Source organism: Ovis aries, chromosome 2 (genome assembly GCF_016772045.2).
Source record: "Ovis aries strain OAR_USU_Benz2616 breed Rambouillet chromosome 2, ARS-UI_Ramb_v3.0, whole genome shotgun sequence".
NCBI classification, from domain to species: Eukaryota; Metazoa; Chordata; class Mammalia; order Artiodactyla; family Bovidae; genus Ovis; species Ovis aries.
In genome coordinates, this window is record NC_056055.1 from 212,216,791 (window position 1) to 212,230,684 (window position 13,894).

The following is a 13,894-nucleotide window of genomic DNA, read 5'->3' on the forward strand; positions in this document are numbered from 1 at the left end:
TCTCATAGATGTAAATATATGCTAATATATTATGGTTACAAATTACAATGTTTTAAATTCTATTGTAGGATCTTAAAAATTCAATACCCAAGAATTTCCCCTTTAAAACATTTTTTTAAAGACTTTTAGGAAGACTGAAAATTTTTGATTAGGAATCCTACATGACATGGTTTTAAGTCTGTAGTTCTCTCACGGTCAAAATTTTATTTTTTGTGTGTGTTACAGGTTATTCGATATTTAACTTCTTAGTGAACTTTGAATTTTCTTTCTTAAATTTGACTCTAAATTCTGCCTTCTATGTATAATTTATAACTTAATGACTTATAACTTTAATGATTACAGCACACTATGATTAACTTTGGGCAGCTGCTATATTTTATGACTACTATATATGCTTTTTGGCTTATTTCTATATAATCCTCTACAATTTGTGTTTGTGACTTGCTTTTCTTCCTCTTTTTGGACTAACTTACATTTGACCTCACTTTGCTTGTACTTTCATCTGTTTGTGTTTGACTATGTCTCCAGTTTGCCAAGGTCACTGTGATTTCTGAATCAACTTTCTAAGCCATTGCCCACTATGTTCTTCTCATCCCACAAATAGAAAGATTGTTTTGCTCACTGTGTAATTCAGTTTCCTCCTACATTTATATGTGTTCTCCAGTAAATGTATATGTACCTAATAATGCCCTAGAATGTATATTCAATGCACTTGAAGTAGCTCATGTCTAACATTTCTACAGAGTCTAGTAATAATGTCTTTTTTAAAGGCAGAAATTGGTATGACAAGATTTATTCTTTACAAATACATGCTGCTTGTACCAACTAACTTGCTCTCTTTAAGGTTTTTTTTTTCAGTCTTAAAAATGATTTCTTTTTTATTGCCCTAGAATATAATCACATGTACCTAGAATTTTAATATGTGAAATCATTTTGACAAGGTCTCTTTTCCAGCTTCATTTTTTCTCTTCCTTTGAATCACTTCAACCTTTATGCTATCAAGTGTTAGATTGATAAGCACATTCATGAAAATTGGTTCTTCAGCTTCTATTTCTTAAAATGCCAATTGAATCTTAATGAATGTGTCTTAATGATTGGATTTTCAAAGACATCTGATTATTTAAAAATCTCCTCATCTAACAGCCTAACATCTATTGTCATTATAGACAAATCTTCTCCCTGGTCAGACTTTGAGGAATCCTTCTTCTAGCTTATCCTACTTTCTATGATGAGAGAAAGTACTCCTTTTTATGTGAGCACAAACCTGCGATGCTTTTCTTCAAAGAGTAGCCCTTTTTGGGTCCATATTCTCATTTGTGACAGTGTTTCTTATTATATTAGGCTAATAAAAATCAGAATTGAACCCAAAAAATCACTTCTACCTTTTCTATTCCATTTTCATGCGTCTTTACTCAAATACTAAATAAAACTTTTTTCGGAAGTGGTGGTTCTTTACCTTCTTTTACTCTGAATTGTTTGCTCTCCAGACATACTTTGCTTCTTGCTGTCAGTTTATCTTTTCAAAATAGCCTTTTGTAGAATTCTTAACTGACAGCTTTCTTTTCCTTTTCCTAAATATCTTTATTTCCTCTTATGTTCATGTGACATAATTTTACCTGCTTCTGCTTAAATAAGCATCACTGATCAGGCAGGAACTCAATATACAGGAATCCATTCATTCATTCAATCATTTTTCAAACACACCTCTTGCGTGCCTGTTATATTAGGGACTTTTTGAAAGATGTATCACTATCTTAGAGTGTTTCAGATTCATTACTTAGCAAGATACACTTCAAGAAGGCTGTTGGCAGTTTTTGCACTTTTTAAAAAAGAATTGCTAATGCTATATTTTCTCTTTATTCTAAAACCTAAAGCCTTTATTATCCAGGATGAGCTGGTTTCATTTCTTCCAACTGGTAACAGGTCTCCCTTACTTATACCAGTGGATCATCCAAAAGAAGGAATTAGTACACTTGAAATTAGTGCAAATATAGGCTGTTAATCAGTGTTGTTTTATGTTTCATTTTAAGAGGTTTTCTTGATCATTAGTGTTAATGGATTAATGGGAGCAAAAAGATACAAGAATATGCTAACTAATAGTGCTAAACAAAGGCATATGGAAGTGTTTGACTTCATGAGTAATTTAAAATTCAAATGAAAACAAATATAATTTCCTGTGTTCAAATAAGCAAATAAGGAATAATACCTGAAGTTGACAAGTGTGCATTAAAAGAGACATATACATATTGTGATTGGCATGTAGAGAGGTGCATTCTTTTTGAAGAGAGATTTGGCATTGTTTATAAAATATGGCAATATTGATATGCATTATAGCAACAATAGAAGCAATAAAGATGAAAGATTTTTGTAGCCATTTCAGTTAAAGTTTGAAAAGAACATGTAATAACATTGAACATACCTTAAATATAGTATTACCCTACAAAAGTATATGATCACTGTTTTCAAAATTATGATTTGCATATAGAAATAAATGATAGAGGAAGATATGCTAAAACATGAATAGAGTTTATGTTTGGGTGGTAAGCTATTATCTATTTTTCAGTATTATCCACGTTTCTTTAAATAACAGATGAAAATAAATACCATTTAGTGATGGATATAGTAACATTTTCAATAACAGATATCCTAATGAAAAATTCATCAAATTAAATTTCCTCAGGGATTTGGAAGACTGAATGTTTCTATTTCTCTTAAGGAATGATAAATAATTATGTTAAGGATATTTTATTTGCTCTCTCTATATAAATATGTATATGTTTTAATCTCCTTATATACATACATATATACATATTTATTCATACAAATATTTAAGGCATTTTCCAATTTATGGAAGAAATAAAAAGCTTTATCAGCACTAGATTGAGAAGTACTAGAATATATTACATTTAGAATGGATAAACAACAAAGTCTTAATGTATAACAAAGGAAAATATATGGTGATAAGCCATAGTGTAAAAGAATACAAAAAAAGAATGTATATATGTGTATAACTGAGCCACTTTGTAGTACAACAGAGAGATTGGCACAGTGCTGTAAATCAGCTGTACTTTGATTAAAAAATGTAAAAAAAGTAGTGGAGCATTGCTCCATCAAAATTGAGAAATATTTAGCTTAATAATTCTTAATTTTCCAAATGGCATTGTATAGCAACAGTAGCCTAGTATCATAAACAGTGATAACTATGATAAAAGTACCAGTAGAAAAGAGGGGGTAAATTCATAAGCAATATTTCGCTGTTTTGAGTGAGTGACTTATATGATTAGAGGACTCTGAATGACATGGGTCACCCAAAATACATTTCAAATACAAATTCCCTCAATCTTCTGTGTGTACGTGTGTGCACGCCTTTCCCTGCTTAGTGGTATGCAGACAGCTTATGTGAGAGGAGGACCATGTAAATGTGACTAGAGAAAAAAAATCATTCTAGTCTAAAAAAATATTCTTCTAAAATATGTTAAAAATTCTTTCATAAAAATGTAATATTTCTACTAATATTTTTATCTCTTTCATATTGACTATTAATCAGCTATCACCCCACTCCCTTGATTGGTTGTTTAGTCACTCAGTCATGTTTGACTCTTTGCGACACTATGGACTGTAGCTTGCCAGGCTCCTCTGTTCATGGGATTTTCCAGGCAAGAATACTGGAGTGGGGTGCCATTTCCTTCTCCAGAGGATATTTCTGACCCAGGGATCGAACCTGAGTCTCCTGTTGTTCTAATGTAAACTCCCTCACTGATGTAATTTTCTTTTTCAGTTTGGTTGTAGATTTCAGTTCATCTTGATCACTTAAATCTGAATCTACCCACCATTTAATTTACTGGTCTTTCCAATTCCCAAGATGTTTGTAGAATCATGATGCACTAATTTTCAGAATATTTTACCAAACTCCAAATCTTCTGCCCCTTCTCCTTTCATTAGGATAACTAGAAACATGGACTGTACCCTACATCCAACATGTTTTACTAAAAAAATGAAAGCCCATTACAACTGTCAGGCTTATAGTTTTTGTTAGATTCTAGAGTCATGGAATTATATCCTAAAGTTGTTGATACCTTTTGGAAAACCAAGTTTAATTTACCATGCTTTTTGGCCAACTGGTAGAAGTGATTATGAAGTCAGTTACTAATGTCTTTTCCTTGTTCAAATTCTGAACTCCTCAGTATCCCAACTGTCATATTTAATCAAAGTGCAGAGAATAAAGGGGGAAATATCCCACAGTATTCACTCATGGGTACTTCTGGGTAATGAGGCTATGACTGTTTTAAATTTACTCTGCATCTTGAAGACTTTCATGATAAGTACATGTCATTTTTCTGATGCTTTTAAACTGTGGTGCTGGAGAAGACTCTTCAGGGTCCTTTGGACAGCAAGGAGATCAAACCAGTCAATCCTAAAGGAAATCAACCCTGAATATTCATTGGAAGGATTGATGCTGAAGCAGAAGTTCCAATACTTTGCCCACCTAATGCAACAAGCTGACTCACTGCCAAAGACCCTGATGCCAGGGAAGATTGAGGGCAGGAAGACAAGGGGGTGACAGAGGATGAGATGGTTGGATGACATCACTGACTCAATGGACATGAGTTGAGCAAACTCTGGGAGATAGTGACGGACAGGGAAGCCCAGTGTGCTGCAGTCCATGGGGTTGCAAAGAGTCATACACAATTTAACAATTGAAAAATGACAATTTTTCTAATTAGAGAAAGACAAACCTCCTTTTCTCTATGTAAACATGTGAAAGTGAAAGTGAAAGTCACTCAACTGTGTCTTACTCTTTGTGACCCCATGGACTATACAGTCCATGGAATTCTCCAGGCCAGAATACTGGACTGGGTAGCCTTTCCCTTTTCCAGGGGATTTTCCCAATCCAGGGATCAAACCCAGGTCTCCTGCATTGCAGGTGGGTTCTTTACCAGCTGAGACACAAGGGAAGCCCAAGAATACTGGAGTGAGTAGCCTTTTCCTTCTCCAGGGGATCTTCCTGACCCAGGAATCGAACCGGGGACTCCTGCATTGCAGGTGGATTCTACCAACTGAGTTTTGAGGGAAGCCCCTATATAAACATATGTATGTATATGCAGACAGGATGAGTTCAAGGCCCATTGTACTTACTGATCCAAACCAGTAAGTGTTGATTCTTAGTTCTCTAAGTTGAGAGCTTTTCTTCTGCTATTTCACCCTCATTCATTTTGCATAATCTTTCCTTCACACAGATTTCACCTTTGTTCAAAACATTCCCATGACTACCATGAATGCTCTTTATGGATTAAGACCAACCATTTTAAAGCACACAAAGTCTTCCATGTAATGGCTCCTTTTCATTTCCCCAGCCTGTACTGTGCATCTAGGATTTAGCAGAGTGTGTTAGCCTTTTATTTTAATATGTCGTATGATTTCACGTGTCTGTGCTGTTGCTCATGCTGTCCCTCCTGCTTTTTACCCCTCTAGCTACAGTTTTTACTCTTTGTATCCTTCAAGATAATATGGTTCAATGTGATCACATATTTAAATTTTACTGGACATACACAGGGAGCTGATCTTTTCCTTCCTTCCCTTCTTTCTTTCTTCCTTCCTTTCTTCCTTATTTCTTTATCTCCCCTCCTTGTCTCCTGCTTCTTCTCACCTTCTTTCCCTCTCCTCTTTCTTTCTGCATTGTATTTGGACACACTAGCATAACATTGCTTATTTTTATTAATTATATGCACTAGACTGAGCCTTATTTTTTCACTTTTCTAACACCAGGTAATATGAAGTAATTTGGCTTCAGAGAATGTTTGTACATTATTACTTTAAGTAAGATAGAAGAAGACTGAGTTTAAACTTTGTTCTTTAAAAAAAAAAAATCTCATCATACCCCTCTCCCAGTTCTAGCACTTATCCTACATTGGTGAAGTTTACAATCTTTTATGCCATTCTATGTCATCTTTCCCACAATGGAAAGCTCTAGAAGGAAGTCTTTATTTCTTGTCTTCTTTTACAAGAATATAATCTATATAAGCACATGACTTAAGTGAGAACTTTCTTAAGCCAATGAGACCTTTTGGTTGCCTGATTAAATGTGGGATTGAGGGCTAAGTGAATTGATTTCAACTCAGATTGAAATGCAAATATTTTCATTTGGGGAATTTTATATTTAATAGCTTAAAAGCTAAAAAAAATTCAATTTAGGAATGAGCATTAATTAAAACCAATGTTTACTTTGGTTTAAACCAAAGTATATGTTCCATATACTTTTTACATATTGAAAAAGTAAGAGAGATAAAAATAGGCTGCTTTTCTTCAGTTGTGTTTTAGTTAATATTACTGATTGCTTTAAAATTTGGAACAGAAAACAATGCAATAGTAAGAATGTAATACACTGTTAAACTAAAAAAAATGTAGAAGGGTTTATTCTATATTTGTGGATAAAAGCTTGTTCTAATGTCTTTTTTCCTATGTGTGGTGTCCATTGTCTTTTCCAAGCAGAAAATGGCTAGTCTTGAGTTTCTTTGGGAATTCAAAATGTCTTTTAAGGCAAATTAGACATCCCATCTAACACAAGCAAAAATCTTTGACCCTTAGCATTATTAGGAATTTGTTACTCTTTAGGGTAAGTGATATTCCTAAGGTTGTCCACTGTGTCTAGGTCATTCTATTCAGCTGCATAAGCAATTCCTTTGACAGATGACTGGTTTTCCACAGCACTAGCATTATTTCAGCAGGAGAAGGTAGTGTTTGATGTGTTGCAATTTGTATTACATGTCCACGGAACATCTCTGGACATTACCTTGGGAGGAGGGCTTAAGAGAAGGAGGAGCTGTGGCTGAAGACATTTAATGACAGAATGAATGGAAATCCAAAGATCACTGTGCAGTCAGCCTTAACACGACTGCACATCTCCAGCTTTCTTCACATTAATTAAAAAACCTTATAACAAAATTCTCTTAAAATATATGTAATTTTATTCGATTTTAGTCACAAATCATCTTCAAAATGACAAGGATTTTGACAGCTTGCAAAGTGGTGAAGACCCTGAAGACAAGCTTTGGCTTAACCAAAGTGACGGCACACCATCAATGGAAATTTGCAAGACCTGGCATCAGACTCCTTTCTGTCAAGGTAATATTCCTATATTCATTAAAAAAAAATTTTATGGGGTATAGTTTAGTGTGAAGCAAAGGTGTCACTAACAAAAGAAAACCAGAGTTCTGAACTGCCTGCTTATTAAAATTTGCTTTGCTAGAGAACCTACATATTTTGCAAATAATCATTATCTGCTCTGATAATTATGCTCTGAAAATTAAGAGTTTTCACTCAATGTAAAGAAGAATCACATGTCCTGTGAATATGTAAAATATAAGTGTTTTGTTTAGAAAACAATTTTCTAAAAAGGCTATTGGGGCTCTGTGCCTAGACAGCATTGCTCATGGAGGTGTATATATGTGCATGAGCCAGATGGCAGTAGATAGTGTGCTCAGCCTCTTATTCTCTGTTGGCTCACTGGTCAAGTATTCTAGGAAAAGATTTTGGAAGGAAAATATCTACATAATTTTGATATTTACAGATCATCATGTAGACACTGCCTTTGCTTTTTGCTTTTTCCTCTTAGCCTCTTTTTTTAGAAGGACAAATTTATTACTTTTATTTTGAAGATTAAGACATTAAGGCAATTAGCAGCTGATGAGTCTGTCTCTCTGAATGTACATAACTGAGGAGCAGGTCCAGGAAGAAGACATTAGATGTTCTTCCCCCACCCCACCGTTGAGTTAGGAAATTCCAGTAGGAACTTCTGTTCCTTCTTATACTTTTATGAAGACATTTATTACCAGAGAAGTCTGAAATTACTACAAGGAAACTTTGCCAATAAAAGTCATCTTTAGTGAATATAAAATTTAAGTAATCAAAGAAGCTTTAAATATATTGCTTCTTAGTAGTAAGAGTTGTAAAAGTGAAGTAGGAAGAAAGCCCCAAACAACCTCTCCCTGTTGATGTAAAAATAGATTGTAATATTTTGAGTGTTCTGTTTCTACTTTGTGTGCTCAGAGGGTTGACTAAAAGTCCTCCAAATACTTTCCCAGCTTCAAGTGCTTAGGTTGCTGAAGTAAGAGGTTAGCATGACCTTAGCCCTGAATGATATCTTCAGGGTTAAGCAATGCCTATAGATTTTTGTGACCTCCACTGACAGGAGTGCGAGAGAAAGAGGAGTGAAATAAACAGAAGAAAGAGGGAGACATAAAGAGAAAGGAGGTGTGAAGGAAGAGTTATGGTGGTGGGAGAGAGAGAAAGAAAAAAGAGAATGAGAAAGCTCAAGATCTCAGGAGAAATATAAAAAATTACCATTTTAGGGACTTCCCTGCTGGTCCAGTGGTTAAGACTCCATGTTTTCACTGCAAAGGACATGGGTTTGATCCCTGACTGGGGAACTAAGATCCTGCATGCCATGTAGCATGGCTAAAAAGATAAAGTAAAAATTAAAAAAAAGAAACTACCGTTTTAAATTAAGAAACCCAGGAACAACTATTTTCTAGGATTTGGTGTATTTGGAACTAGAGAGCCAGAAGGAGATGTGTTTATCATCATCAAAGATAGAGTGACAACATATAAGCTATCAGAGTGAACATTTGTGTTAGTAATATCTCAAGGGTACTCATATATCACTTCAGAGAGAATAAATAGTGATGAATAGAATTACCTAAAGTTAGATGTGCCTTTTAAGACTTCAATGTTGTGTGCCTTGGAATAGCTTTTCCTTTTCACAAAAACAGGTAGAGAGTTAGGTGTATCTCTATCATATGAAACAGAGAAATTCAGTGACCACATAAAATGGCATAGATGTGACTGATATGAGAAACCAATTCTCCACTGTCATAATAAGTGCTCTATACAACCACAACTACAATAAAATGGTTTAATTATGTGGATGGTCCACTGTGAAAGTAGTTTTAGCTCATGGTGGCAGATCTGTTTTAAGGGTCTGCCAAAGTTCACAGCTAAGAATGACAAATTTGTAGGAGGAATAAGCCATCATTTCATAGTGTAAAAGCCATTACTCACACTCAATCATTTCTGGCCAAAGTTTTGGAGGAATGCCAGGCATGAAAAATAGAAGTTCTTAAACTTCACAATAGTGAATAAAAATTCTATACAGCAGTCCAAGGCAACTTGTGCTATTATTCACTTATTTTGAAACAGTCCTCTACCTACTTTTCTTCATACCTTCACTTTTAAAACTCAGTTCTCTTGGAAAGATATATTTAAGCTTAAACTCTTTTTATATGAGCATCCTATTTTAAAGACAGTTAAAATCATTAGGATATAGTTACATATGGTTAGTGAAGGGCAATGAGAACAATCACAAAAGGTTAATAGCTTTATAGCCAGTTATAAATAGTTAAATGGATTGTGGAAGAGACTCTGGGATCAGATATATAAGCACTGCAGTGTAAATTGATTGCCTTTTCAATGTCTTTGGAGGTCACCATCTCCTTGGCAATTGATAAGGAGAGTGAGTTAGATGGCAGCAGCGATGCACTGGTACTTCTATGTGGACCTTCCTCATGTATTTGTAGCTAATATTTATAGAGTGTACCTTGTTAATAGACATAGGCTTCCCTGGTGACTCAGATGGTAAAGCATTTGTCTGCAATGTGGGAGACCTGGGTTCGATCCTTGGCTTGGGAAGATCCCCTGGAGAAGGAAATGGCAGCCCACTCCAATACTCTTGCCTGGAGAATCCCATGGACAAAAGACCCTGGTGGGCTATAGTCCATGGGGTTGCAAAAAGTTGGACATGACTGAGAGACTTCACTTTCACTTTCTTTGTTAATAGACACAGTTGTATTTCATTTGTAAGGAAGAAGAAATAATTTCAGGGTACTCTTTGTTTTAAAGGAGTTTTATATCAAGAGTATCAAACTATCATAACGTACAAATCTCTAGATAGTAATCTTGATGCTCATTATTATATTTAGTCATTTTTATCTGTGCAGTGGTAAACACACTGGATAGGAACAAAAGACCTGGATTCTAACCTTTCTCATGCATTTATCAATGTTCTAAACTTAGGCCACATATTCTCTCTAAACCTAAATTTTGCCGTCTTTAGTGTGGAAACAATTCTCGATTTACTCCAAGAATTGTGTGACCACCAAACATGATCAGTGCTAAAAATCTATAATGTATTTTAGTAAAAAACTGTTCAGCAAGGTAGCAGGGTACAAGATTGATATACAGAAATAGATTGCATTGCTTTACACTAACAATGACATATGATAAAGGAAATGTAAACAATCCCTTTTAAAATCACATCAAAACAACAACAACAACAACAACTTAGGAACAAATCACACCAAGGAAGTGAAAGATACATGTTGACAACTACAAAACATAAATAATGAAAATTGAGTCATCACTCAAACAAATGGAAAGATATCCCCCATGCTCTTGAATTGGAAGTATTAATATTGTTAAAATGGCCATATTGTCCAAAGCAATTTGCAGATTTAATGCAATATGTATCAAAATATCCATGAAATTTTTCACAGAACTAGAATAGATAAAGTTAAGATTTATGTGGAACCATGAAAGACTCAGAATTTCCAAAGCAGTCCTGGGAAAAAAGAACAAAAGAGGAAACAGGACCCTTTCAGATTTCAGGCAATCCTGCAAAGCTACAGTAATCAAAACATTGTGGTATTGACACAAAGATAGACATATGGATCAATGGAATAGAATAGAGAGCCCAGAAATAAACCCACACACCTATGGACAATGAATATTCAACCAAGGAGGCAAGAATATACAATGGGAAAAGATAGTCTCTTCAGCGAGTGGTGTTCGAAAAGTTGGACAGCCATACGTAAATCATTAAAGCTCAGAACACATCCTCACACCAATCTAAGCTCCAAATGGCTTAAAGACTTTAATATTAAGACAAGGTACCATAACAATTCTTGAAGAGAACACAGGCAAAACATTCTTGGACATAATTGTACCAATCGTACATTATACATATTGTACAAATCAAAGGTTTCTTAGGTTAGTCTTCCAAGGCAATAGGAATAAAAGCAAAAATAAACAAATGGGACCTAATTAATTTTATAAGCTTTTTCACAACAAAAGAAATCATAAATACAATGCAAAGACAACCTATGTACTGAGAGAAAATATGCACAAATGATGAAACCAACAAGGGCTTGATTTTCAAAAAGTAAAAACTGGTTACTTAGACAAAATTCTATTCTACACATTTTAGTATAAGGACCTCATAAAGACTTAGATCAGAGTTTCTTCATGTGTTTCTGGACTATAAATTATTACAGTGACATAATACCTGATAAAAATTCTCAAATACTTATAATGATTTTTTTCACCTGTGCCGTAATAGTAAACCTATCACTAGGTTTACTTATAACAAATTAGACTCAAGGACTATGAAGCAAATAATTTTTTTTCACTATGGTAAATTCAATTCCAAAAGTACAGTGAATTGTGTACATCTTAATATCCTATGTATTTATTTACTTAGCAAAAAAATATGAAACTTGTATCCTGGGAGTATACATGCAGAATAATAAGTGGATAGTCTCTGACTGCAGGAAACATACAAATTAGAAAATTCTGAGTTTGCAAGTCTTAGAAAGTCACTAAGACTAAATAGTTTTATTTTTACTTGCAAATGAATTTGGAAATCAAAGGTATTAAATTGAAAAGATCACTAACAAATAATATGATAAATTCTTATTAGATTAAAAAAAAGGAAAAAAAGGTTAAGTTCCTTATGAGTAGAAAAAGATTCAATAAGTACTATTTCTAACATTAATCTACTCTTTAAAAAAAAATGGTGACCTGTGTTATAATTAAGCCAAGAATCTAACAATCTAAGTGTCCTTCTCTCTGGTACTTCAGATACAAATGAGCCCTTGGAATCACCACTCCTTTTGAAAGGTTTTCATTTTCTAAGATGTTGTATTTTGATTTTAACATAGAAGTAACTATCTAGTTTAACCTTGAGGAGCTATTGTTATTTGCTTAGAAATTGGCAACTGCAAAAACTCCTACAATTAGAAGCATCTAGTTATCTTGCAGTAGTTTTAAAGACATTCTTAGGAAATAGAATTCATTATATAAGAGTCCTCTTTGTACATATTAGAAGTGGTGGTGGGAATAAATTTCTTATACACATTTAAGAATAATGATTGTATTAGGCTTTTACTACATATAAATACATTTTAGGGCTGAATTTCTTACATGATAATTCTCTTTTTAAAATAATAAATTGGGTTCCAATCCCAAATGAGATGTTGAAGAATTAATTCAGATGATTTAGCAACTTGGCATATTTTTGGTGGACAATATTTTATTAGTTGAGAGGGATCCTCTCTTTTGAACATTTTTGTTTATTTACTCTACCTTTTAACCTCCCTTTTTAAGGTATAGACTCATCTGTTTGTTTGTCATCAGCAGTTTCTTCGTATTATGAGCTTCTTGCTATGCTACTCAGAGAAGGCAATGGCAACCCACTCCAGTACTCTTGCCTGGAGAATCCCATGGACGGAGGAACCTGGTGGGTTGCAGTCCATGGGGTCATGAAGAGTTGGACATGACTGAGCGACTTCATTTTCACTTTTCATTTTCATGCATTGGAGAAGGAAATGGCAACCTATTCCAGTGTTCTTTCTGGGAGAATCCCAGGGACAGGGAAGCCTGGTGGGCTGCCATCTCTGGGGTCGCACAGAGTTGGACACAACTGAAGTGACTTAGCAGCTATGCTACTGCTTAATCACTTCAGTCATGCCTGACTCTGTGTGACCGTATGGACTGTAGCCTACCAGGCTCCTCTATCCATGGAATTCTCTGGAGTGGGTTGCCATGCCCTCCTCCAGGGCATCTTTCCAACCCAAGGATTGAAGCTAGGTCTTGTGCATTGCAGGCAGATTCTTTACCACTGAGCTACCAGGGAAGCCCAAACTTCTTGCCATGAAGCCCTTGAGCAAGCTATAGTTGGACAGGGCTAAGGCTAAGGTAGGTGAGTGAGACGTCTAATGTCCAGCATTGAAGGAAGTTCTCACTACAAGGCTGACAGTGTGGCCCCTTTGATATTGTGCCCTTGGCATCTCACTCACCTCCCCTGGTCCCAACCCTGGATCAGAAGCTAATACTGGATAAGGAAATGCCAGAAGAACTGGTGCTCATCTTGTCCTCATGCAGCCCTCTCCTGCTGATGGTGCCTTGAGTTTCTATCTGACCATGCTTACCAGATTTGCTGATAGTTTGAACAAGTATAGATTTCACTGCTGTGGAAATAGAGAACATTACTCTGCCCTCACATCTTCTTTCTTCATGTTTCTAGGGGCTTCCCTGGTGGCTCAGAGGATAAAGTGTCTGCCTGCAATGCAGGAGACCCAGGTTAGATCCCTGGGTTGGGAAGATCCCCTGGAGAAGGAAATGGCAACCCACTCCAGTTGGAGGGTGTAGTGGAGAGTTTCCAGTATCTCTTGGGCAATGGTCATACCAGAACTCACTTCAAGGCTTTTGGAATTTGCTATGAAAGACCAAATGTCCTTGATGGGACCAGTATTTCCTAGGGTCTTTACACTGACCGAGAGTTCAGGAAATCTACATGGGTCAAGGTCAGGCCTACTGTTGGACTGCTCATCCCTAGCAATCCCTAGCTTACTCTTGATTTCCTTCATCCTTCATCTGGTCTGAGTGAGTGAAGTCGCTCAGTCGTGTCCGACTCTTTGTGACCCCCGTGGACTGGAGCCCACCAGGCTCCTCCATCCATGGGATTCTCCAGGCAGGAATACTGGCGTGGGTTGCCATTTCCTTCTCCAGGGGATCTTCCCAACCCAGGGATTGAATCCAGGTCTCCCTCATTGCAGGCAGACAC

General features: G+C 35.7%; 1 protein-coding gene across 5 annotated transcripts in view; it reads left to right on the forward strand.

The window, feature by feature from the left end:
- The window catches only part of CPS1 (carbamoyl-phosphate synthase 1), a 191,534-nt gene that overhangs the window by 43,947 nt on the left and 133,693 nt on the right, over positions 1 to 13,894 (forward strand). For 4 of the 5 annotated variants that reach the window (XM_042244190.1, XM_060410396.1, XM_042244189.1 and 1 more), the window contains exon 2: positions 6,979 to 7,122. In XM_042244190.1, coding sequence (XP_042100124.1) covers positions 6,997 to 7,122 — 126 coding nt within the window. In that variant the 5' untranslated portion in view covers positions 6,979 to 6,996. Of the gene's footprint in view, positions 1 to 6,863; positions 7,123 to 13,894 lie in introns of those variants that run through there. The other variant, XM_027965151.2, reaches the window with a different exon arrangement.